This window comes from Calonectris borealis, chromosome 1 (genome assembly GCF_964195595.1).
Source record: "Calonectris borealis chromosome 1, bCalBor7.hap1.2, whole genome shotgun sequence".
Taxonomy (NCBI): Eukaryota; Metazoa; Chordata; class Aves; order Procellariiformes; family Procellariidae; genus Calonectris; species Calonectris borealis.
In genome coordinates this window covers 76,851,606-76,877,238 of record NC_134312.1, presented here as the reverse complement: position 1 = coordinate 76,877,238, position 25,633 = coordinate 76,851,606, and the positions used below count along the sequence as shown (strand labels likewise).

At 37.2% G+C, this 25,633-nt stretch overlaps 1 protein-coding gene across 5 annotated transcripts in view; it reads left to right on the top strand.

Moving 5' to 3' along the window:
* The window catches only part of PACSIN2 (protein kinase C and casein kinase substrate in neurons 2), a 65,930-nt gene that overhangs the window by 20,953 nt on the left and 19,344 nt on the right, over window positions 1–25,633 (top strand). For 4 of the 5 annotated variants that reach the window (XM_075161635.1, XM_075161625.1, XM_075161603.1 and 1 more), the window contains exon 2: window positions 16,436–16,546. In XM_075161635.1, the coding sequence (XP_075017736.1) occupies window positions 16,487–16,546 (60 nt within the window). In that variant the 5' untranslated portion in view covers window positions 16,436–16,486. Of the gene's footprint in view, window positions 1–16,435; window positions 16,547–25,633 lie in introns of those variants that run through there. The other variant, XM_075161645.1, reaches the window with a different exon arrangement.

Genomic DNA, 25,633 nt, shown 5'->3' with positions numbered 1-25,633 from the left:
GTGCCTGTTGCTATTTTCTTTCTACATTTATGAATTGCATTCTGCAGAGGTCACTAAATTCTGTATCAGTTCCAGAAATGACACTGCTGAAGTGATGTATAAAGTTTATCTGACAGTGATCACAGCTGAAATGGAAGGCTGTCTTCATTAGCAATTTTTACATTGATAGTGTTTTCCCCAAATACTGAACTGCCCTTGACTGTATTTGAGAATTGAGGAATGTTGCATGATGATTTGACCCGCTTTTTGTCAGCAGGGCTATGACAGTGAGGGGATAATGGCTGCAGAAAGAATTGGTAATAATTGAAACTACAGTTTAGAGCTGAACTAAGGCAACAGTTACGGGGTGGTTGTTTCATTTCTGCTTTAGCAAGGGTCCTAGAGTACGGTTCTGTACTATCTTGCGCTGGTCCCTTGAACAAAAGCTGTACTAGCAAAACATTTCTGATGTTATAGGATATTTCTGTTACTGTGCATGTGTGGAGTAGCTACCCTAGAAAGCTGGTGTTTTTGTCTACTAGAGAATCCGTTCAGCCCTAAGGAGTTCTGCATGGAAACATAATTAAGTATAATATGAGTGCATTGTGGTCTGAGAAACTTGAGTTATTTTACTAGGTCTCAGAGTCTTTTCCTTTATCATCTTCAGTAATGTCTTTCTGAGACACTATATAGGAAGGTCTATTTTTGTTTGTGCTTTCTCTTACTTTCTCCACAGTAAGAAAACCATCACTTCCCATTTTCGTTTTTCCTTGGTTTTATTTACATCTCAAAAAAGTGATAGGAATTAACTTGTACTTGAAGAGCGCACAGGTTCGTCTGGGTCCACCTGTGCAACTAGCTTCCCCTGCCCCAATCAGTCTTATCAGTTTCTGCCAAGCATAATAATCTGTATCTCTCTATGAATAATAGAAGGTAGAATATGCTGACATGTTGTTAATGCACATATTTACAGTTTCTAACAGTGCTTTAGTCTTTGGAAACAAATATCTGTTAGAGACAGTCTCAGGGCTAGATTTGGTTCAAATGAGGTCTCTGAACTGACTCTTCTCCTGAAGTAAAGAGCAGTAGCTCCTTAATGTAACCTTCAGATTCAGGAAGACTAGCTTGTTTCACCTTAATTTAAGGGTTCAGACATGCTTCTATTCAATGCACATCAGTATTTCATTAATTAATATTACAGCCCCATATTTCCTGAGATGGAAAAATACAGCTTTTGACTGTGAAACACTGAAACAACACAGCTGCTTCCTAAGTGACACATCTGCAAAATGTGCCTACATGTTTCACTGAGGTATTTAAAAACACTGTTCTCCACTGAAGCCAGTTGTATGATTAAAATTACCTTCGTTTAATATGGGCTACCTGTGGTCTTTCCTAAAGATTACAGTAAACCTGAATATTCAACTTTATGGCTATACAGAACCATTAGAAATGTGTGTGACTGAAAACCCTGTGTTGGTTTGAGTGCTGCAATGTGGGGGAAAAAAATGACCTTAGCTTGAGCTACAAGGTTTTCATCAGCCCACAGGAAATGATGAAGTATGCTCTGATGAGAGAATTCTGTTTGTGGAAATGGAGGTCAGGCAAAGTTGTGCAGGTACTGCAGCTATCCGTGCAGTTATGCAAGTGAATTAAGGCATGTCTTTTGAGGTAACTATTTTGCAAACAGTACATTGAATGACTTGCCAAACAACTTTAATAGTTGCTTTTTTCCTACCAAAAATTTACTATACTGTGTCATAGCTGATATGAATATTTTTGGCCAAGTGAATGTGATATTTTGCAATGTTTGTTTCAATGTAAGAGGGTGTATTTGATCATGTTTGAAATTATGGTTCTGGACTTAGACAGTCTGCTGTCTAAAACATACATCTCCTTCTGGAATGGTTATTGCATTACTTTTTATTTATGTACTTCTGTGGGGTTTTCTATTTTCAAGGACACAGTGTTCATATTTTGTGGTACTTTTGTGGTTAGATAAGTACCATGCCACCTTTTATCTTCAGAAAGTTTTGATGTCTGAGGCAGTGCTTCTTGTAATATTCTATTTTGCTTCTTAATTATATGCCATTTTAGAACAGTTGTATATATGTCACTTTTCTCTGCAGCTACTTTGTCAGTGCAGCTGTAAGTGCTGTTTCATGTTTTCTCAGCTGGAGAATGCATTGGTACTATTCCTCTGCACTATTCTTCTTTTTGCACTGTTGTAAAATTCTACTTAAACTAAGTATAAAGTGTGTATGCTTTAGGTATTTCCTTTAAGAATTTGCTAAAATAAGTTTTCTTTGAGCGTCTATAACGAGCCATCTAATTCCACTAACTAAAGGGTTGTTTTTGTGGCTTTTTTGGGGGTTGGGTTTTTTGTTTGTTTGTTTTTAAGTATCTGGGCACTTTAAAGATTTCTTGCTAACTAACTGCTTACCAAGTGTAATTTGCAAGTTGAAGGCATGTGGTCTTGTGCCCCATTCTTGCTTCTTTGAAACAAACCTAAAGGCATATTTATCTCAATTTTATTTATTTGGGGAAGATGCCAAAATATTAAGGTTTATTTCATTTTAGGAGACTTTGACGCTAATATGAATTAGTGGGTGATGTCACTACAAAAGTGAACATTAGAAAAAGGTGAATACTTCTAATTAAATTGAAGTTTTTGCTGCACTTTAACATTTTAATCACTCAAACCTAAATAATGGAAACCTCAGATTAAAAAAAAAATACTATTTGATCTTTCAAGTTATTTTAATTGCCAAATGGTCCCGAGTTCTTCAGGGGGTTTTCTGGGAAAATTTACTCAAAGCCAGTTTTGATGTGCTTTTTTTTCTGCAGTGAAGAAAATATTAATGTGGATTTCTCCTTGATCAGAAAGACCTGAGGCTCTTAAAGAAACAAGTTTTAAAGATTCTTTATTTAGAGGATGACCACTTAATATTATACTAGATAGCATAATACCTAGGTCTTATGGCTCTAGGTACCTTACAGTACTTTCCTGGATCTAAAATTCAAGTAGTATGTCTTTAGAATAGGAAATTTCTTCTATAATAAAGAACAGTGTTGCAAGGTTTAAAAATCTAAACCACAAGTGTTTTGTGTCCAAAAAGTCTACTGTGAAATTGTTCTCTTATGTTGCTTCTCTTTTGTGCATCTCAACGGAAACGGAAGGATGTTTTAATGTTTTATGGTTAGATTCTGTACCTAATGTCAGTGAAGGATACTATTCAAATGTACTTTTTCCTGTATCTTCCCTTGTTACCTGAGAATCTGCAGGTAGTACTCAGTACTCAACAGGACAGCACACCTCCAAAGTTTGTTTCAGAAATTAAGTTGATTAAAGCCAGGATCAGTTTGCAAAACAATTTAATAAAAACTTAATTTTATTCATTATAAAACAATCTTGTGAGAAGCTTTTTTAAAAATTGTTTTTTTAGCGTAACTACAGTACTTTGAATTAAAATTCCATTATTTTACAATGTCTTCTTTCATGTTTTTAAGAACAGTCAATATAGAAACCAGTCTGAAAATTCGGAGAGAGAATTTGGGGAACAGTTGTCTCCCTTCAGTGGTTACTGATTAATATGCAATGAGTTTGTGGTAAGGTACATATTGTACAACTTAGAAGTAAAGACATAATGCTTATGGTTTGGAGCTTTTTAATGTGATTTAGCAACTACTTTTTTTCTTTTATCAAGGTCACCTTGATTTCAGCTTCAGATCGGTTGCTAATTTTGCCTTTTTCTTCTGCAGAAGAATCCTCAAGGAAATGTTGCTAATAATGATTTCAATAGGGAGAATTAATTTGCCAAAAAGTGTTGCTGATCCAGGGAACAAGATACAGCTCTGTGTTAGAGTATCTTCAATTTAGAGTAGTTTTGATACAAATTTTTAGAGCATAGTGTAGAAACAGATGAGGTGTTTTTATTCTCCATTGGGATGAAATGAAATAGCTGAGCCTTTGGCTCCAGCTAATTCCTGTAGTGAGTTCAGTTTTCTCCTGATCTTAAGAATTTTTAAAAATTTTAATGGTAATGCAAGAGTTTAGAAGCCTACGTTGAATACTTTAGCCTAAAAACCAAGTGCTAAGTCAGAGTTAAATCAGATCCTGTATCAAACAAATTATAATGTCTGTTTAATACATATTAATTGCACAGTTCCTTGTATGCCGTGTATGCATCACATACGCTATTGAGGGAAATTATAGAAGAAAATTAAGCTTTTTTGGCTGCTAGATGCTCTAGATAAATTTGTTCAGAACCCCTAATGGCTGTCTTGCAGGCTAACTTAGATGCATGTCATAGCTTGGCATTAGTGTTTGGTTTTTTTAACACAAAATTAAAGCTGACCTCTAGAACAGAAAAATACTTTTAAAATGGTATCTCTATCCTTTGCAAACTTGAGGGTGTGTTTTTAAAAAGGTACATTTCAATAGCTTTTTAGTAGACATGTTTTTGAATTCTTAACTATGGTGGCCTTTTGGTTTCTTTTTCTGAATGTAAATACTAATACTATCGAGTTTTAAACAATTGTTGAAACTGGGGTTGCTTTGTTTGAGAAGAAACACTTAAGCATTACAGTTTCAAAATTAAAATATTAGGTACGATCATTAAAGTTTATCTTAAATGAATATCTGAAGTTTTTGAAAGTGCTGGGAATATGATGCATTTCATAGAACCTTCATTTTGCATTACATATTCTTATACTTTTGACAGAATTTGGCAGCTATATGCACACAGTCATAATTATTTGTTGTATTTATCACACTTTTCTAACACTGTGTACACGTTTGAGTTTACATTGTGATTTTTAAGTCTGTAAAAGCTAGAATGCTCTCTGACACTCATTTTAAAGGAGCTCTAAAAATGTGAGAATTAGATTTTACAGTAGATTTTGATGGACAGGAAATTATCTGAGGAGGTGTTTGAGAGAATTCCAGATCTTGTAGTCAGTCTATTTAACCTCTCTTGTAATTATATTTCTTGCTCTGACAGCCCTCAATCCCGAGATCTCTGTATTCAGAAGTATATTTGAGAAAGCTGGGTATCTTCGAATGATAATCCTCAGATTATCATGCCCTTTCTCTTCCTGAAGTAGTAGGGATTGGCTCCTTGTTTACATTTCTTTTCTTAATACAAGATGGTGTTCAAAAATGTTACAGACTCAATTTTTGCGGAGTATAAAACAGCATGGATGAAACTCATTATATTTAACCTTTCCATCATTTAAAACTTGTAATAAAATTTAACAATGTTCCTGTATTAGAGAACCACTTAATACACCTCTTTTCTGTCTTCATCTGTGTTGAAGGCCCTGTTTTGGCCTTCGGCATAGGCCTAACAAAGTGATGTAGGAGGAGGTACCTTCCAGTGTATTAAGTAATTTGAGAGATGTATTCCCTACTTAAGGACACGGTAAGTATAACTTTGTATTCAGACAGTATCTTGTATTTGAAATTAAGAGCTTTGTCTTCCAAAAAGTAAAAGAAAATGCACAATTTTTAGTTAAGAATACATATGAAAGTGAGTCCTTGTTGAAACCCTTTCAATAGTAACGTACTTTCCTTTTAATGACGCTTAAATTCATGGAGCTATTCTTTAGCAACAAGCATGACTTCAATACCAGGTTGGAAGGCAAAAGATGACTCCTTGCCTCTGACTAGCATTCCATTTTTCTGTAACTTGTATGATGCTTAATACTGCATAACCTAAACTTCATTGGTCATAGAATCATAGAATCATTGAGGTTGCGAGAGACCTCTAAGATCATCGAATCCAACCGTCAACCCAACACCACCATGCCCACTAAAGCATGTCCCTAAGCGCCTCATCTACACGTCTTTTAAATATTTCCAGGGATGGTGACTCAACCACTTCCCTGAGCAGCCTGTTCCAAGGCTTGACCACTCTTTCAGTAAAGAAATTTCTCCTAATGTCCAATCTAAACCTCCCTTGGCGCAACGTGAGGCTATTTCCTCTTGTCCTATCGCTAGTTTCTTGGGAGAAGAGACCAACACCTGCCTCGTTACAACCTCCTTTCAGGGAGTTGTAGAGCGCGATGAGGTCTCCCCTCAGCCTCCTCTTCTCCAGACTAAACAACCCCAGTTCCCTCAGCCGCTCCTCATAAGACTTGTGCTCCAGGCCCTTCACCAGCTTCGTTGCCCTTCTCTGGACATGCTCCAGCACCTCAATGTCCTTCTTGTAGTGAGGGGCCCAAAATATTCATGGTGTGACCTCACCAGTGCCAAGTACAGGGGCGCGATCACCTCCCTGCTCCTGCTGGCCACACTATTTCTGATACAGGCCAGGATGCCGCTGGCCTTCTTGGCCACCTGGGCACACTGCCGGCTCACGTTCAGCTGGCTGTCAACCAGCACCCCCAGGTCCTTTTCCTCTGGGCAGCTTTCCAGCCACTCTTCCCCAAGCCTGTAGCGTTGCCTGGGGTTGTTGTGACCCAAGTGCGGGACCTGGCATTCGGCCTTGTTGAACCTCATACAGTTGGCCTCAGCCCATCGATCCAGCCTGTCCAGGTCCCCCTGCAGAGCCTTCCTACCCTCCAGCAGATCAGCACTCCCGCCCAACTTGGTGTCGTCTGCAAACTTACTGAGGGAGCACTCGATCCCCTCATCCAGATCATTGATAAAGATATTGAACAAGACTGGCCCCAAAACTGGTCATTACAGAGAAGAGGAGATGCAGGGAAAAAAAACCCAAAACAGTACTTCAGAAATTCTGGCGTGGTAAAATTTTGGCTTAGGGAAATTTAAGTCTTTATTATTATTAAATGCTCATAATGTTTAGTCAGTAGTTTGAAATCTCTCCTGCAGTACCTAGCCACTTGTGGAACTAAATTTGCAAAGCTCAGTGGTAGACTGCTGGAGTTGAAAACTGTTTTTAATGAAAAATAGAAAATAGTGCACACTTTTTTTTTTTGTCACTGAAATAATAATTTTAAGAGCTCTGAACTTAATCTTCACAACTTTGCCCGACTAAAGCTGAAGATAGCCATTTGCATTTTTCTTGGTATGAATCATAATTGCTCAAACTTCTGTAATTGATTTTTCCTTTGCTGACTTTCAAGGCACAGAAAAATTTGTATCAGAACACTTTCATGGGAACAAACCACTTCATGTTGTGTAGCGGTGGTCATTTAAAAAAATAAATCAAACTTTCTTGATTAAATACGGAAGCAAGCTAAACAATGAAATCTCTTATCAGCTTTGAATATTTTAAAACTAAAACCTAGTGATGAGGTAGTTTCCATGCAGATTGGTACTATGGGTTCAAAGTAAAAACTTTCAATGTTGGCATGCCCTAGGTCATATATTTGATTGGCGTACAGCAGAACCAATTTTAACAATGCTATCCAGCTTTGAGCAGAGTGTTGTAAATCCAGGTGCAGTTTGTATCTGCAGAACTAGATTTTTTTTTTTCCTCGCATGGTTTATTCTGGTTACTTCATTATCCGTCATATCTCCAGCTAAGCAAAAGGTATAATTTGAGTATGTTAAGGTTTGTTTATATTTCCAAATATTTTAAAGCTCCCCACACAGCTGTGTATCCACTTTGTGTCCTTAGCTGGTATAGCTATGTCATTTAAAGCTTGTAGCTTGCAGTGTTAATAATTTCCTGTGGTCAGTGTCCATTTACCTTGAAATCAGAAACCTCTGCAAAGCCTCTGAAGGTGATTAATAACTTTACTGGTTAAAACAAAAAAAACTGCACAACTAAAACAATACACCTACACAGAGTGGCTTGTCAGGCAGAGAATAAAAAATAATTTTTCCCCAAAGTCAGTATTTTGCTATTTAAGGCATCTCCTGGTTAGTTGGAAGAATGCAGAGGGAGGTTATCCTGGCAGCGTGTAGGAGCTCGAAAGGACAGCTAGGTCTTGAATCTGTAAAAAACAATCATGTCTAATAGCAAATTAAGGGGAAGAAGGATAGGAGATGAGAGCTACTTCTCTGACAACTACATTACTGCAAGCATGAGCAGCAATGGCAGAGTGAAGGCATGCATTTCCATGAGAGAATTCCCTGAGGGGCTTGAAGGGTTCAGATATTGTCTCTGAATATAAAACCAGACAGAAACAGTGGCTCATAACTTGGGCCTATCTTTTCTGGAGTGTGAGTGTGAGATAATACTTGTACATATATGAAACAATGCGGAGGCTAAGAGTCTGTTTGACAATGTTTGGATCATTGCCTCACACTTCAGAGATGTATTTCTGTGCTGTGTGTATTATTCAAACATGATCAAGCTTAATCAGTAATTTTAAGTTTCATTTCTTTATTAAAATATTCAAACTGTGCTTAATAAAATGTAATGACTAAAATAGCTGTTCTTATTCCTTATATTATGCATTGTGAAATTTATACACTGTAAAATTTCAGTGACACAGTGTTGGTGTGCCTGGAGAGTTTAATTTGAGATACTTTCTTCTTACTATAGTTGTATGGGTTTTTTACATGTGGTAAATATCAAGGGAATTTTAACTGCTTTAGTGATCTTCTGATGCGTGCTAGAACTGTGGCTTGAATGTGTGTTCATTGCTTGCATATTTAGGCGGTGAATTAATGCTATTGTCAGTGTTTTTCTATTGCATGTTACACACATAGCATTTAACAAACATGAGCAATCGCACACCTGTGGAAGCCTCTTTGCTCTGCTGTCCACCTGCTGGGCTGAAGCCAGGCAGCTCCTTGCCCCGGCTCCCACTGCCATCCCTCTTGCCCTGGTGACTTGTACGTCCTCCCTCTGGGTTCCTACCAGCTTCTGGCTACTTCTCGCTCCTCTTTCCGCCACCTGCGGGCCACAGAAGTGCAAGGAATCTCTTGTTACTCTTACTTACAGTTATGAATGACTAGTATGAACTAGTAGCTTCTGTACTATTCAATGTCATTTTATGTTATTTGATAACTGAAAAACGTCTAGGTGGCAAAATACTCAGGTATTCAAACTAGAAAATACAAGAATAAATATTGCTCACAGTCTCAGAGGAGTGTGCATAATAGGAAATACATTTACACAGTTTGTAACGGCATACATTTCCTAGATTCCTTCCTTCAGTGCTCAGGATATAGGGTTCACTTCTTTTCAAAAAGTAATTTGGTGTGTGGCTCTGCTAACTTCAACACACAGATTGAATTCCCCAGGAAGTAGTGATTCAATTTCCTTTTATGGACTTTTCTCTGGTATTTGTTGCTGTGATTGTTTTCTTGGCAGAGACTAAGAGATTTGCTTAAATCTCTGTGAAAGAGAGTGCTATTCTCCCTATTTTATAGATTGAAGAATAAGAATTAGGCCAAAGTCATTGATTTGAGACTCTACCTTTGAAAGTCTAAGGCCCTTTTATTAATAACATGCACTCATATCTACTGATTGCAACTAGAAGAGTTCACAGCACTGAGTAGTAATGAATAATTGTGGTCTGATGCATTTATTCCCTGCACTCAGGGGCTAGAATTCCTTGGTGTCACTTGAATGCATAAACCAAAGCAACCTTTTTTCTTATAGTTACTTGTCCTACTAATTTTCTTGTCCTACTAATTTAGTGTCGATAGCTGTGATTCTTAACAGGTTTTGGTACATGATTTCACAATATTGCTAAAGTAGTTATGTCACTTTTTTGCTCTCTATATAAACAGTAAACAAATTGCAACCCTCAAGAAACCCTGGAAACTCTTACAGAGCAAGTTCTTTGGACAGAATAGAAAAGGAAGCAATGTCTAAATTGCTTTATTTAACCATGGAATACGAGATACAGCATATTCATGGTAGCTACACTTGGTAGCAAACCACAATGGTTTGCACTTAAAGCATAGGACATGTTTCTTTCTGTACAATGAAGTCCCATTTTCTTGCTATTCTGTGTGTAACAAGACCTCAGACTTCAGTGAGTAATAAGGAAAAGTACTATAGCTGAAAGTTTTTTATGAGCAGCTAATCCAAGTTGAGTGGTGTCCTTATATGCAAGTATTCCACTCCCTAGTCATGAAACTTGGAATCTTGCTGAGTCAGGTCCGTAATGACAAGTCCTGTTGTTCAAAAAATAAGCTTAAAAGGTAATGTAAAATGTGACCAAGTGCTTTTTTCTTCTAGAGGCTGGTAGACTGTCTTTGTCTGAGCTTGCTTCTGTAGAGTTTTTAGACAAAATACAAGGATAATACTAATGGCTGAAGAGACCATTTGGTTTTCTAAATATGAATTAATTTATTTACTTCTATCTCTCATTCTGGGGACAGTTTAAAACTGAAATAGGTTGCACAGAGAGGTTGTGCAGTCTCCATCCCTGGAGGTTTTCAAGACCTGACTGTATAAAGCCCTGAGCAACCTGGGCTGACCCTGCTGAATGATTTTGTCATTCTATGATTCTTAGATTTTCTCTGTTGTGGACTAGTTTGTCCCCTAGAGCCATAGTACTAGCGATTGCCTTGCTTTAAAGCAGCCTGTCGTACATGCGAGAATAATTGGAAGAGGTAAGTATTATGTCGTGTTGGCACTGAGAACTTCTGTCGGTTCTTTCTGTTCTAGAAACTGTGAAGTTCTGGAAGTAAGGCACAAGGAGTCACGTCTCCTATTTGTCATCTGGACTGTACATTTTTGGAAATGTTGATCAGGTCTGCAGGACAAGGCTGCGTGGTATTGCCTTCAGGTTTCAAGTATTTGAAATAGTGTTTTGTCTGCAGGCATTCTTCGTGTTGGAGTATTGGACTGTGAATCTATTCTTTCTCATCGTAGGATTCAGTAAGCAGCACTGAGACCTTAACTGGATTTTTTTCCTTTTTAATACTATCTTTTTGAATTATAGCGAAGTAGGTAATCAAAATAAACATTACCTTCCAAGGGGATTCAGAATGTTAAAATCTTGTCTTTCAACAAACAGCCCCACCTGTTTCACAGTAAGAGTTCATCAAACAAATTAATCTGTTATTGGTGGCTGGGACTGAAGGGTTTCTTTAAATGCTTTTTTCCCCTCTTACTGTTGGAAAACAGCTTAAGAGAAGCTTTGGAATTCACTGGATTATTTTAGCATCTTAGAAGTCTGCATTTGTTGCACAGATTTTTGCAAGTCGTGTGTTGTGCTAATCTCTCTCACTTGACACATGAAGAAAAAGGGAGTAAAAAAAAAATCTAGTATTTCAACATGAATGAAGCAAGGATTTTTGTAAATTGTTTCCAAGGTAATCATCAAAACCAACTTCTTGAGAGCAGAGGTAGCATATTCTATTCACATGTTTGTGTGCAGTATCTGAAGGTCTGCTTATTATTAGTTAATATTTTCTAAAATCCTCATATGTTAAGCCTTCAAGGTATTTATAGCAATTCTTTTCACATTGTAGGGCACTAGCAGTAGAGAAGAAATTCAAGGTCTTTAGCATATAGCATTGCTAGAATGTTCCCTAAGAGGAAGCTGTTAAAGTCTTATTTATTGGTCGGTTTCCTTGTGTCTGAGATCAATGTATCCTAATTTACAAGAATTGCTTAATAATCACTAAGTCAAGAAACTTGAGCCTTGCTTGTTTGCACCATTTCTGTAGTTATTACAGTATGTACTATTTAGTATATAGTTTCCTTTTTCAGTTGGACTTCGTGGTTTATTTTTAGCCTATATAATTTCTCTTAGCTAATGTGTGCTGGGACTTCTTATGACAAAAGGCAACAAGGGCTCTGAACTGGTAAGGCTTTCTCTGTGGTGCTTCACGTTTGGTGGTTTATGTGTCTGGTGACACAGGTAAAAACTTGTTTTAAGGTCTTTGGACATGATAATTAATAAAATATTGAGATTTTGGGTTTTAATGGAAATTCCAAAGTTCTTTGACACAGGGGAAGAAAATATCCTGAGACGTATGAAAGTAACGAGATTTCATTTGTGTTGGCCAAGAGCACACTGAGGAAAAGGCACAGAACAAGATCCAGAGATGGTTTCTATTCAGTGAAGATCTTTAATCTGCTTTCTGAGGAAAATGAGGTTTACATTTTTGCCTTCTCTAATGTCCTGGTTTTGGCTGGGATGGAGTTGATTTTCTTCCTATTAACTGGTATAGTGCTGTGTTTTGGATGTAGTGTGAGAATAATGTTGATGACACGCTGATGTTTTGGTTGTTGCTAGGTATTGTTTACGCTAGTCAAGGACTTTTCATCTTCCCATGCCCTGCCAGATGTGCAGGGGGCTGGGAGGGAGTGTGGCCAGGGCGGCTGGCCCAGCTGGCCAATGGGCTATTCCATACCATATGACATCATGCTCAGCATATAAGGCTGGGTGAAGAAGAAGGAGGGGGGGCGTTCGGAGTGATGGCGTGTGTCTTCCCAAGTAACCGTTACGCGTGATGGAGCCCTGCTTTCCTGGCGATGGCTGAACACCTGCCTGCCTATGGGAAGTGGTGAATGAATTCCTTGTTTTGCTTTGCTTGCGTGCGCGGCTTTTGCTTTCCCTATTAAACTGTCTTTATCTCAACCCACGAGTTTTTCTCACTCTTACCCTTCCGATTCTCTCCCCGTCCCGCTGGGGGTGGGGGGAGTGAGTGAGCGGCTGCGTGGTATTTGGCTGCTGCCAGGTTAAACCACGACATCTAACTTCCTGCTTCCGCCATTTTTGAATCAATTGATCAGTTTCAGCAAATGTTAAAGAGCAGCAGAGATAAAGATATACATTTCTTACCAGTTTCATGAAAATTGGCAGCTGGATGGGAGAAACCTAAACTGATGTACCTGCTCAAGAAAATCTTAATGTGAGCTTGCTAATAACCTGTCCTGTTTGGTGAGCTGGTTTACCAGTCAGGGTGAAGATGGGTGGAAACTGCTAGAGCACTGTGCTACTGCTTGCTCAGCAAGTAGTTGAGGGACAAGGAGAAGGCAGTGTAGGTACTCCTAAAGAGTTGAGCCTAGCGTCGTGGAATGAGAATATAAAGGCCAGAGTGGATGAAGCCAAACTGTTGTAGGAATATAGGAACTGGGTGTGTGCACCGTGCTTTCCTATGGAGTTATTGGTTCTGCTGCAATGTAGCTGACCAAAGAACCCCAACTTTGTGAGACTCAGGTGATAATTTGTGGAGAATCTGTGCAGAACTCATCTCTTTTGTCATCTTGATCTAGATTTCCTAGATTTTATAGTGACAGCCTTAGTTGTTCATAGGTTTACTTTTTATAGTGAAATTGAAGACCCTGCAAATCAAAGTGCAATGAACTTTCATTGTGAAACCTCTGCAAATTCACTTGAAGGATGGGAGAACCAAACCCTAACAAAAAATGTGCTAAAGGACTGGCTGCTATAATAATTCTATTTCATGAGGGTAGCATGACTCATAGTGCTTCATGTTCCTACCTCAGTATTCAGTTTATTTTTAAGTAATGCTGTACAAATAGTGTTTTTCTGTGCCAGTTGTTGCTATGACTTCATAATATTTCCCTAAATACGCTTGCTCATACTTTCTCACAGCATAGTATTTGGCATATAAAAACCTTAAATCCATCAGAATTTCCTGAGTGCTGATCATTTTCACGCTTTTATGGAAAAAAAGGATAGCTCTGTGTATTATGTAGTCTTAGTTGAGGAGGAATAAAAGTTTTTTTTTTTTAAAAAAAAGTCCCCACAACCTGTTCCCTCATTTAAGAAAATGTTTTTCTGTTTTAGCTTTTCCAATTTTTCCATGTAGCTTTTCAGATTAAATTTCTAGCACTGGTATAGTTTACGCTATTTTGTTAAAGGTAAGCAGACACAGTATTATTATTTCAGGACACTTTCACTGTCTTTTTGTAATCGGAGGGGAAAAAATACTTCTTATGTGGTTTGGGGGGGTGGGATGGGTGACTTGTTGAAACTTTCCTTTAGATTTATACTTTTGCCTAAGGGTTTCTTTTTCCAAGACGCTGAACTCTACGGTTGTCTGCCTGATCTCTTCCAAATGGCAGTAAACACTTTGTTTGAAAGATCTTGGTGTACTATAGAAAAACAATTATAACCCTTCCTGAGAACCTTTGGAATCTTTTTCCTTCCCTTGTTCTGCATGGCCTGCCTAGGTCACACACTTGCTTCAATTGCTTACTTGGTTTCAGAGTAATGTGAGTGTTAGTGCTGCCTTAATGGGAAAAAGACAAGAGGACACAAACAGTTAACAGAACCTAGCTAGCAATGTTTATTGATCTAACAAGCTGTCTTTAAACTCTAGGTCTCCCTTTGATCAGATAAAATAATACCAGAAATTATGGTTAAAGATACCACTGCATAACCTTATATTTTTGTGAAAACTTAAAACCAAACACTTAGAAAAAGCTATTTAATGTCAAACTATTCTTTTGAGTTTGTCCAACTAGTTGCAAGTTTATTGCACTTTTGTTTCCTCCTTGTGCTGCTTACGGCTATCTAAGAAAGGCTATCAGAAAATATAAACGCTTACAAATGTGATCTTTGCTTACCTTGATGTATTGTAAGAATTGCAAGGGCCAACATTTATCTGGAAAGAACACTTTCCATGTAAAGGTGTGCTGCTAAGAAACTGACAATTGAATAGTGTTTTAATGCACTTTTCCCTCTTGGTTCAATAAAAGCACAGGTGGAAAAGCGGGTTTTTTGGTAATTACTGATAACATAACAAGTTGAAGATTGTTACACTAACATGTAAAAATACCTTGTCTCAATATACCATCTTCCTTTCTAATTTTTGCCATTTTGCAGAACCCTTCCTGTATTTTTGGCTATCTTTTAAAAATAAAAATCTAACAATTGATGTTTCTACTGTAGTTTTCAGTTCTGTGTTCCGTTTTAAGGTTATTTAAGCTTTCTGTGAATTGGATTATGGAAATGAATAGGATGAAAAACTGTTCAGGAGAAACAGCTTGTCTTCCCAGCCAGAGCAGTTCTTTGTTCTGTTTGTGCTGTAACTGTCCAAACAACTGTTTTGTTTCAGTAGCTAGTTTTTCTTACAAACAAATGGTGTATGCCTACCCTTATGGCACAGTTATTTTCAGAGTATCCAAGAAATGCCAATTTAGTGTTGAATTCTCCTTGGCCCTGGAGGCTTTCAATTCCACTTCTCTCAGCGGCATGTCATAACCGCTAGGTTGCAAGGGTAGGCCAGGTTTGTAGGCATTTTCTACTCTTCCTTTTGAAGTGGCCCTATTGCATTAAGGGAAGCAAGATTCATAGGGCAAAAGAGAGAGGGAGCTTCACCTTATAGTTTAGTGATAAAGGTATTAATCCCAGAATGGGGGGCAAAATCTGTTTACCCATATGTAGCCCTGGCAGTAGTTGTAGGCAAACTTGATAGGAGAAATCTAAACAGGATAACTTGATGAAGTATCTGTGGAGATTAGGCAGGGATTTGCATGTGTGTGTTGTGGGAGGGAGCTGTTTCCTTCCTCTCCTACCTCTTGGTCTCCACCCCGCAAACCACATTTATGGATGTAAGCGCCTGAATTTTTGCCTCAGTACTGTTTTTGATACCTATCTTAAATGTTAGCTTAGGGTAATCCTAATTTTTTTTATACACGGTGCTTTATAAACAGTCATCTTCTTCGATGAGGATAGGTCATGTTTTTCTTCCATGCAAGCTGTGTCTTTATAAGTGAGAATGCCCGAATTGTTAAAGTAATGACTGACTTCTAATAAAGATCAGCATTTGGAGTTAATTTTTTTTTTCCTGTTTGTTTGTATTGCTAAAAGAAAACGATGAAATAGTATGGTAACGTGTCACAAATAAAATGCAGTAAAACTAGGTGTGGGAGTTTCAACTTCTAGGGAGAAGAACATCATAAACTGTACTAAGACTTTTGGGAAGGAGGCTGGTCTTGTCTCCTGCATTTGACTTATGTAGCTGCAATGCTCCTCACATTGTTTTTACTTTACATTGTTGCTGAGGAAGCTCTGTTTTGCATTTGTGGATGCCTTTAGCTTTCAAGTAGATGATCTGAATCTAAAATTCTTACAGAAATAAAACTTTTTCCTTCTGAAAAGATGATTTATTTATTTTTCTTTAAATCAGCAAGTGGTTTTGGCCTTAAATATTTCCAGTGGGTTTCATTATGTAATACAGATTTCCAGTGAAAAAGGAATAAGAAGCAATGCAGGTTATTGTATCAGTAGCAAAGGTCAGTTGATTGTCTCTTACAGAATGCTTTGAAGTGGAATACTTACTTAGTAAGCATCAGACTGCTCAATCTTTTCTTTTGGTTGTAATAGGAAATTTTATGATAAAATAAATTCAAGAGTTTGGTGAAATTTGATATAGGCAGATGGATTGAACATTTTCTGGACAACAAATGCCATAAGAGCCAAGAACTTTGTGTGGTAGAATAGTGTTCTGTTGCGAAACGCACTTATTTACATGCCCTCGTTTTTATCTGGCATCCCTAGATATCAAAGAATTGAACCTGTTACTTAACTTAATTTCTCTTTTTATAATTGTTTTTCATTAATAATGCTCATAAATAATTTTTTTATCTTTTTACAGATTCTGAAGGTGTTTAAGCTCTGAATACTTATAAGTTCTTCATACATAGAAATGTCTGGCTCATACGATGATTCCGTTGGAGTAGAAGTTTCTAGTGACAGCTTCTGGGAGGTAACCTGAATGTTTTATCACAATATTTTGATTTTTTTTTTTACTCCTACTGTAGAAAATCTGATTTTTGTACATTGTAAACTGCGGAGAGAGCTGCAATACAAGATGCCTTTGGTTATTGTGATCTGCAGAAATAGCCTTCAGGGTAGAAATGACCTTTTAGATTTTGCCCTAGTTCTGTCAAGGGTTTTTAACTGGCACAAACTTGAGGATCATCCATTTGGGTAGGATATGCAATTCAGAATTGAACCTTTGTCAATTTTTATTGCCAAAGAGGGGTGTGGGTTGGTAGCTTTTAAAATTACCAGGGGGGTTGACTGATCAATGTTAAATCTAAAGTAAGTGGTTAAAGGCTACTGTAAGGGTACATAAATTACAAATATAAGATAGTGTGTGAATGTACTGCATGTCTCCTGTTTGTGTCTAGATACAAGCATAAACTTTTTTGAGAGAAGTTATCTTATGCTTATCTCAATGTAAGAGCATACATGCAGAAAGATAATACAAAGCACATCGTAATATCAGTAATTGGTGCTGCCCAAATCTGAAGAAGGCTTTCAGATGTTATGATAATTTGATTAAGCTTTAAAGAGAGCGAACTTCATAAAGCAGAAAGCATTTTACAAAAAAAGTTTCTTGCAAGAAAAAGAAAGGTTTGAAAGTGTCAGTACTGATGTAATTGGAGGTGCTGTCCAGATGAACTGTATTCAGTGGGGCAAATTTCTACCATGTGACTGGGAGCTCTTTTGAGTTTGAGCTATACCAAACATGAGAATGGCTAGCGGGGAAATATCTGAATATTCCTGTTACCAGAGACTATGTAAGACAGCTTGGTTTTGATGACCTAACATTGTGCTTTCTTTTGAATGAAAGTTTTTCAAGACCACTAACCTGCGTTGGTGGTGGTGGTGAGGGCATATTGCATTTTGATGCAGATCTCCCATTATTTTTCCATACGTTATCTAAAAGACCTAATGCCAGTGAGATTCTTGATTTGTAGACAGCTATAATTTTTTGAGGAGATATATTTACGTTATGTTAAATATGTCTATCCTATTTATAAAGAGGTGGCTTTAAAATTACTGGATTCTAAGTCTTAACCCCTTTTACTCTGTAGTATGACTGCAGACGGGATGTGGGACCTCTGCTCTCAGAACTGTCTAAGACTCAACTGGAAATGGTCCTGAGCAACCTATCAGACTTGCTTTGACCAGGGGATTGGACTAGATGATCTCCAGAGGTTCCTTCCAACCTCAATTATTCTGTGTTTTTTATTTTATGCTGAGGCAACTTTCTGGGCAGGCTTCCTTGGTAGAAGTGTTTCAAAATAAAATAAGGAGGCAGTCAGGAAAAAAGTATCCTGGACCAAAGGGTTTTTTTGATGTGTGTTGGGCATCCTGTACTTGGCAGGAGAACATGACTTCTGGCTGGCTATTCTGTACCAAGCTGTTTTCCATCAAGTAATCGCGTCTGGAAGCATAAAAGATGAATGAATGAGAATGGGAATTCTGTAAACTAGTATGATGGTTTGGACAAATGTGAACTCAAGTATTTAATATTAATGGATGATAGATGATCAGAAATAGCAGGTAGCCTAAGCTAGGATCTTTAGGAAGCATAGCTTAAAGGTATTTGACGCTTATTATAGGTGGGTTAAAGGTGTTCTTTGTGTTTGTGCTATTAGTGACTTATTTTATATCATTTTGTAAACACTACTTCTTAATCCGTTTCTTCGGACTTTTCTACGTATTCCTTCCAAAAGGTCAGAACTGCAGTCTGATTCATAAGCAATGTCGGTAGGCTAATATGTAATGCAAGAGTATATCTTTATTTAACCTTGGATAAAAAAAAGTTAGAGTTCAGTAATTGCAATCAGTTTCTTTCTTTATAGGATTAATTCTTTTCTCTGTTCTTTCTCTTCTTTGATATATAACCACAAAGGTTGGTATGTTAAAGTGGTCAAGAGGAAAAATTTCAGATTGAATAATTAGTTTATTTTTTTCTGAAACTTTGAGTACATCAGGCTGGAAAAGTAATATGTTCTGAGAGTTGACAAATGCTGACTAGAACAGGTATGCAAGTTGTTCAAAGGGGAAAACTAGCATTGTTTAGATCATATTAACTAATAATATGTTAAAATCAGTTAAAAGTAATCTCCAAAATTGAAGATGCAATTATAGTCTCATGGAATGCATTCAGTTAATTAAAAATTCTAGAGGCCATCATCACACTCACTCTTCAGGGAGTGAAACAAAGGTTTGGCTGCAGTGAAATATTAATCCCAATGATAAGGCAATGGCTTTGTTACTGAAGTGACTTAAAGGATGTTCAAAGTATTAACAGTTTTTCTGAAAGCAAAATTGGACTTTCCATGCAATTAATGAACCATATTAAAAAAACAAAAAAAAATCTTATATTTCCTTGTACTAAGCTTACAAATATAAAATATAATGTAAAAGGGAATATTTCACTGAATTTTGGAGTTTTGCGTATTGAATTATGTAGCAAACACTACTAGTTTTGCTGTTCCTCTGTTTTGTGCTATTTGATTCTTAGGACAAACAGACCAGTTTGGGGGTTTTGTGGCTACAAACGCTGATTCTTTAAAAAACATTAATAGAGATGATTGTGTTCTTAGTATGATGTAAAGGCTTTGTCATTATTTTAGCAAAGTGACTAAAGGCTTGAAATTTCTGTGTGTTGAAACTAAGTGGTATTTGAGTGAAACGGGAGGCTGTAAAAGTTTTATAGTTGATTAGTGCTTAAAATATCACCACTGATGTTTGTGTTGTGGTTAAAAAAAACAAAAGCAAAAAACAACAAAGAACAGGTTAGAGAGTACAAAAGATATAGTAGGTTATCATGAAGTGCTGATGTATACCTGAAAAACTGTAGTAGGTATGCCTAAATGTTTATGTAACTGCATGGAGAGTTGAAAAATGTGTGGTATGATGTCCCTGGCATTCTGCGGAGGTGGAACTTTTATGGATACACTAAGATACTTTGAACTAAACATGAAAAAGAATACTCTGATAAAAATGATAAATGACTTTATAATAATGCTGAATTATTAACAGGAAGGATTGATGTGGTAGCGAATTTTGACATTCATGCATGCTGTACTTGATAAATTTACAGACTCCGTGTAGTTTAAGAGAATAAACATGTTTCTAAAGCTGTCTTAAGGGAAACACGTATATAAAATTTTCTCTCAATGGAAACAGCTGAGAGCATATAGTAAGTAAAGAAATTGCTGTTTCTTTGCACCTTGCTACGTATCATAGGATGACTCCTTATTACTGCGTATTAAGCTATTCAGAAGACTGGTAGTCTTGGCAATACCCTATAGTGAGAAACATGGATAATGTGTAACTTACGTTTTGCTTGACAGCCTTTATAGTTGCATATAGCATTATGTGGGGTTTGAACAAAATGCTTGGACTAAAGCACAACATAAGGGAAAGTGGTAAAGTACCTAAAGCTGTGCTGTCAACTGCAGTGTAGCCTCAATAGAGGATATTTTGAGTGATTGCTTTCGTCCAGGAATAGTTTTCTTGTGACCTCTGCACTCTACTTCTGTGCATTTCTGTGAGGGTAACTGCATTTTGACATGCATGCCTGATACTAGCCTGGAATGTATTTTGGTTTGTATATAATTCTGATTATTTGTTTGAGTGAATAATTTAAAGTATCCAGGACTTTGCTTAGGCCAAGTAATGCCTTGGCAGAATCTACTATTTGGCTTCAAACCTTGCCTTTCTACAGAGGAGCCTGACAAAACAATAAAACAGGAATTATCCTTCAGAGCAAGAGTTAAGAGGGGAGAGGAGGTTTGCCAGGCTTCTGCTGTTGGTAGAACACAAACCTAAAGTAAAGGAAGTCCTGTGCAAGTCTTAATAAATTTAACAATAGTAACTCTTCAGTGGTAAATCACATGCAGAAACTAACAGCAAGCCTGTCAAACTTAATTACCAAACTCTTATTTAAGTACTTCTGGTTTGGAGCCATCTTTCCAAACTAAATTTGACTGAATTTTACTCTAAAACTTGTGCTTTTTCCATATGTCCTGAATCGGTTATTTTGTTTCTGAACATTGCAACTTTGAATTCTAGTCTTAATCTTTCTCAAAATGGATAACTAAACTGCTTTGATGAATGTGTTTTGTCTGACTTGATTAGAAAAGATGTGGCGTCTCTGGAATGCCAGCCTCAGTACTTCATGCCTCAGGTAACAAGAAGTAAAGAACTCTTAATCAATTTGGAAGTTGTATTATTACTGCAGATTTTGTCATTTGCACCCTTTTATTAGAGGTTTTTAAGATATTTGACAGGATAGGGTTTTTTCTTTCTTTTTAAAGACAGCCTGCAGTTGTTAAAAGCCACCTTGCTATGTTTTACTGCCACAGCTGAAAGCAGTGAATGTATTTAAACCTGGCAATGGCACAGAAGAGACAGTCTGGCAGGGTGAGCTTTTGAGTTTGTTCCCTCATATTCCAAAATAGCTCAAATATATTTACCTTTGGAGTGTGCTGCAAAGCCCATCTTTTTCTTGAAAGACATTTAGGAAAGAGTGAGGTGGCTGGGTGTGGGACCTATCTGAAGAACTTTTTTTTGCTCACTGCATATCTTTGAAATTAAACCACTTTTATTTCTTTAATGTTGAGCTGATAATACGAACTGTACTTAATAAAATGTTGATAAACCAACTTCAAAGTTTTTGCCATTGCTGTTGACAGAAATTTCATACAATGTTGTCTTTGGGAAATAAACCACTTGGTTCTCAATCAGTTTTCTGGCTCTAGAAGCATTTGCTTTCTTTTGGAGTTGTCACTGCCTTTGCTAGGGTTCCTTATTACACAGATAATTACTAACGGTTTGATCACATTTAAAAATGTGAATCTATAGTATATGGTTGCATGGTAATAAACTTACTGCTCTAACCTTGTCTGTTTGCATATGCTTAGACTGTCCATGGAGCAATTCAATGAAAGTTACTTCATCTATAAAGCTTTTTTATTAGGTTGCTATTTCAATACTGTTTATGGTCTGGCATTGAGAGTCAAGCTCAATGCTTGAAATCCAATAAGAATAGTAATTTCTTTCCTGTAAAGACTAGTATTTTTAATTACTACATAGATATTGTTATCAAGTTCAGATTTGTGGTTGGGAACTAGTTGTCTTGTTGAAAGGGAACTGGAGAAGTTGTTGTTTGTGCTTGTGTTCTTGGTGTTAACTTACTGTAGGTATCAGTCAAAAAATGTGGGTAGGACAAGGCTTAGGCATAGGTAGTATTTTGTATCAGAACAGCTGATATAACTGAAAAAATTAGGCTTTCAGAAATATACATCTTTCTTTAGCATGAAATAGAAATAGCAGCAGCTTTCACAATTAAATTGAGGAATTTTTTCAGCATTTAGTTAACCCAAGCTGCTACTAAAAGTTTTTTGTTTTCTAGCAGGATGATAAATCCTTTTCAGGAGAACAAATCTTTTATTTTCCTCTGATTTGTCCAGGTGTTTACTAAATAGAAGTACTTTAGGAGAGAGAGAAATTTGTACATGTTTTCATGTAAGCTTGCTTAGAGAGCAAGGAATTGCAAAATAATAAGAAAAGACATTCTGAAAGACAGTTGCCACAATAACAGTGAAGGATTTAATCAAAGTTTCAGTTGTAGTAATGCCTTAATTTACTTCAGAAATGGAAGCTTCTTTTTCATTCTTCATCTTTCTAACAAGCCTCAGTGTACCTTGATGTATCTGGTTAAGCTCATGGCTCTCTCTGGGTGCAGCAGTTTTTTAAGATTGAGGAATCTTGTTGATGTGCTCCAAGAAGGAATTCCTTCATCTGTGTTGTTTAGCTGGCAAGGGTGGCACGCGTTGGGTAATCAAAGGTTATTGCTGATAGCCTGGAGCAGGATGGCAGTAACTTTTCCAAGGGAAAGTGGAAAATTTGGAACCCGATGTGCAATTTGAAACCCTTTGTATTTCTTTCTCATCTGTCATATGGACTCTCAGCATTTGTATGACTGCTGTAAATATATCTCAGTTTGTCATAATCATTCATGCCACGTTCTTGCATCCAAAAATAGACTGTGGCAAAACTGGTTGGTTCCAACGTTGCACTGCTTTAGTAAAACACAATAAATGGACAACCCTATTGGCCTTGTTCTACTGAAGTAGTTTTGAAATACATGAAAGAATTTGGTATATTAATAATAAATGGAAGGCCCATTTTGTGATGTGTTTTGTTAATTAAGCTCCGGTCTTATGCTTGCTAATCACTATTATTATGGTCATATTAAAAGAAAAATGCCTTAAGCAAGCTGAGACGAATGCTATTGTTCACTTAGATACCTGTGAAGGTAAGAAAGGCGATGAGTAAGTGTTCCTAGAGATCAAAGTAGAAGTAATGCATATCTTGCAAGGTAAGACATCAAAAGGAACAGCCACCCTGCCTGTAGAAGCACTTATTTTTAATGAGCCATGGGTCCCTCACAGGCTGTGCCACTTACACCCTCGATGTGAGTCTTTACTCTCCCTTATTTTCTGCTAGCATGAGCAATATGGAGCCCTCCCTATTTATTGCAGGGGTGTTTAACTGCCCTGTGAAAACACCTACTTATTTAAAAAAAAAAAAAAAGTCATTCTGAACAAGCTGCTAAACCAGCAACTAGCATTAGCTCTATGAACTTAGGCCTGTGACTGATTCCCTTGGAGGACAGGACCTGGTGTGCATTTTGAGGTGTTCAGCACATGGCTTTCATTGCATTCTGAAGTATTTGTTGAGATATCCACTAGCAAGATAAGATTTTCAGCTTATTCAGAAAGAGGAAGTTGGTCCCCTATGTAGTATGGGTGGATGAAATTTGGCCACCATATGCATTCCTATTCTCTCAAAAAAACCCCAAGGCAAGCTCCAGACCTGACACTCTGGATAGCAGAGGCAGCTGAACTGGGACATGCCTCCCACAAACTGCATTATAAGCTGTCTGCTCAGATGGTCTTGGTCCTGCCCATTTGGTACTGCTGATACCTGTGCTTCACGCCTACTACTGTCAGCCAACATCTACATGAGGTATCTGTTGAGGGAGTGTGTGTTGGATGCAGGGAATTTAAGAGGGAGAAGCTCCCAAAACTCGCTCTTGAATATTAAAAAGGTATTCCTATGTGGAGGGATTTCAGTTACTTGCCAGTGAATGCTTTTTGCTGATGAAGCAGACTGTTCTGTTTTGCTTTTTCATTTTAAAAATATTTGGACTCTGCAATAGTAGATTCCTGTCGTATCTCCTTGTATGTATTTTTTTTTCTCCTTCTAACATTGAGCAACATAGTGTCCTCCATTTATGTTGCCAGGTGTTTGCTTACTGGTATGTTTGGCTTTAGATTTTGTGGGTTTAAAAGCTTCCTTAGGATTTTTCTTGCAACCAGTGGTGAATTTATATGGGTAAACTTAAAAAACTTAAATATACAGAGCTAGTGCTCACAGGTACTTGGACTGTGTATGTGCTAATTATGCACCAAGATAATTCTTTTTATTTGAAAAAAACCCACAGTATTATAGATGTTAATGATGGTTGAAATATTTGGAAACTTCCTGTTTGACGTAGCTGGAAAGAAATTGTACTCATGGTTGAATGGAATGCTGGAAATATTAAGTGTGTCCCCATATTGGCCATCAGTATGTGTGGGTTTGACTACAAGCCTTCAAAGCTCATTATTGTGTTTCCTGCCTATGAATATTTGCCCATTAAAAAAAACCTTGTTGTATGCTATGGTGACTGACTTTCTTTCAAATGGTTCCAGTTCATAAAGGCTGACTAGTTATGAATAAGCTAGGCAAGCTTGGAAAAAGAGTTGACATCAAATCTTACTTCAGGCATTTGAAACTGCTGAAATATTTGTGGTTATAACAATTATCATGATATACTAGAATTAACTGACTGGCATTTAGCAATAGCTGAACGTTTGCCACCCTCTGGGCTGCTAACAAATTAAAATACCCTTTTTTTTTTTCATTCAGTGTACCAGGAAAAACCTGCTAAGTGTGTTTAACTCTTTATAGGCTTTTATCCTGGTCTATGAATATGCGAAAAAAAAAAAGTCTATTAGTTGAGGTAAAGGAGCCTAGATAACGTACGACTCTCCTTTTGTGTTTAGTGCTGTGAAATTGTGAAATAATCAGGTTGTAAGCTCTTAAATATTCCCACTAAAGATCATATTGGTGACAGTGCTTGGCTATGTTAGTGCACTGGTGGTCACAAAGGAGAGATGACTGGACTGCTAACTATACAATGCTAAATGCCTCATCACACTGTGCTTGAGTGTTTTTTCTCTGGTTATTACAGATTCTCTAAATCTTAAATTTGACAGAGGATTTAAGGTGATATTGCTGTGTTCATGCATAAGAGGAAATACCAAAATGAGAAGGAATGTTTTCTTGACTAAGCAAAATGGCGATCTAATGCATGTAAGAGATAAATGGGGCAAAACAAGATAAACTGAGGCTTATTAGTAGCAAAGCTCAGTATTTTTTGCAGTGGAAAAAGGGAAACTGGTGGTTAACTCAACTTAGAAAAGCGGGGGGGGGGGGAGGTGAGGGGTGGGGGGTGGGCAGGCACGTCACAAAACTGTGAATCACAGTTTTCACAGAATTCACTGATTGCGTCAAGAAAGTGACCATTATAGTGGTGTTTTGAAGAAATAAACTCTTGGGGTTATTTCTTTTTGAAGTGTTTCTGGCAACTAAGGGTAAATTGAATTTGATATCATGTAATAAAATGTCTCCTTCAGATGGGTGGAAGTTTTGATGCTACAATGAAAGCAGGATGTAGTTTTTAAATATCTCTCATTCTTCTTGAAACTGTAAGAAAGTTTTATAATCTTACAGTTTACCTTCCTGAAACAAATGTTTAATTTGTAGGACGAGGAAATAATAACTTCATGTCTTAGTTGTCTGCTGTCTGTTTAACAGGAAATAGCCCAATGTTCAGAATGATCAGAAAGTTATTCTAACTAGCAAAATCATATGTTCATGTACTCCACAGTGCTAATCGAGAAATCTGAAAATTGTAAGGCAGTATGTAAACGTG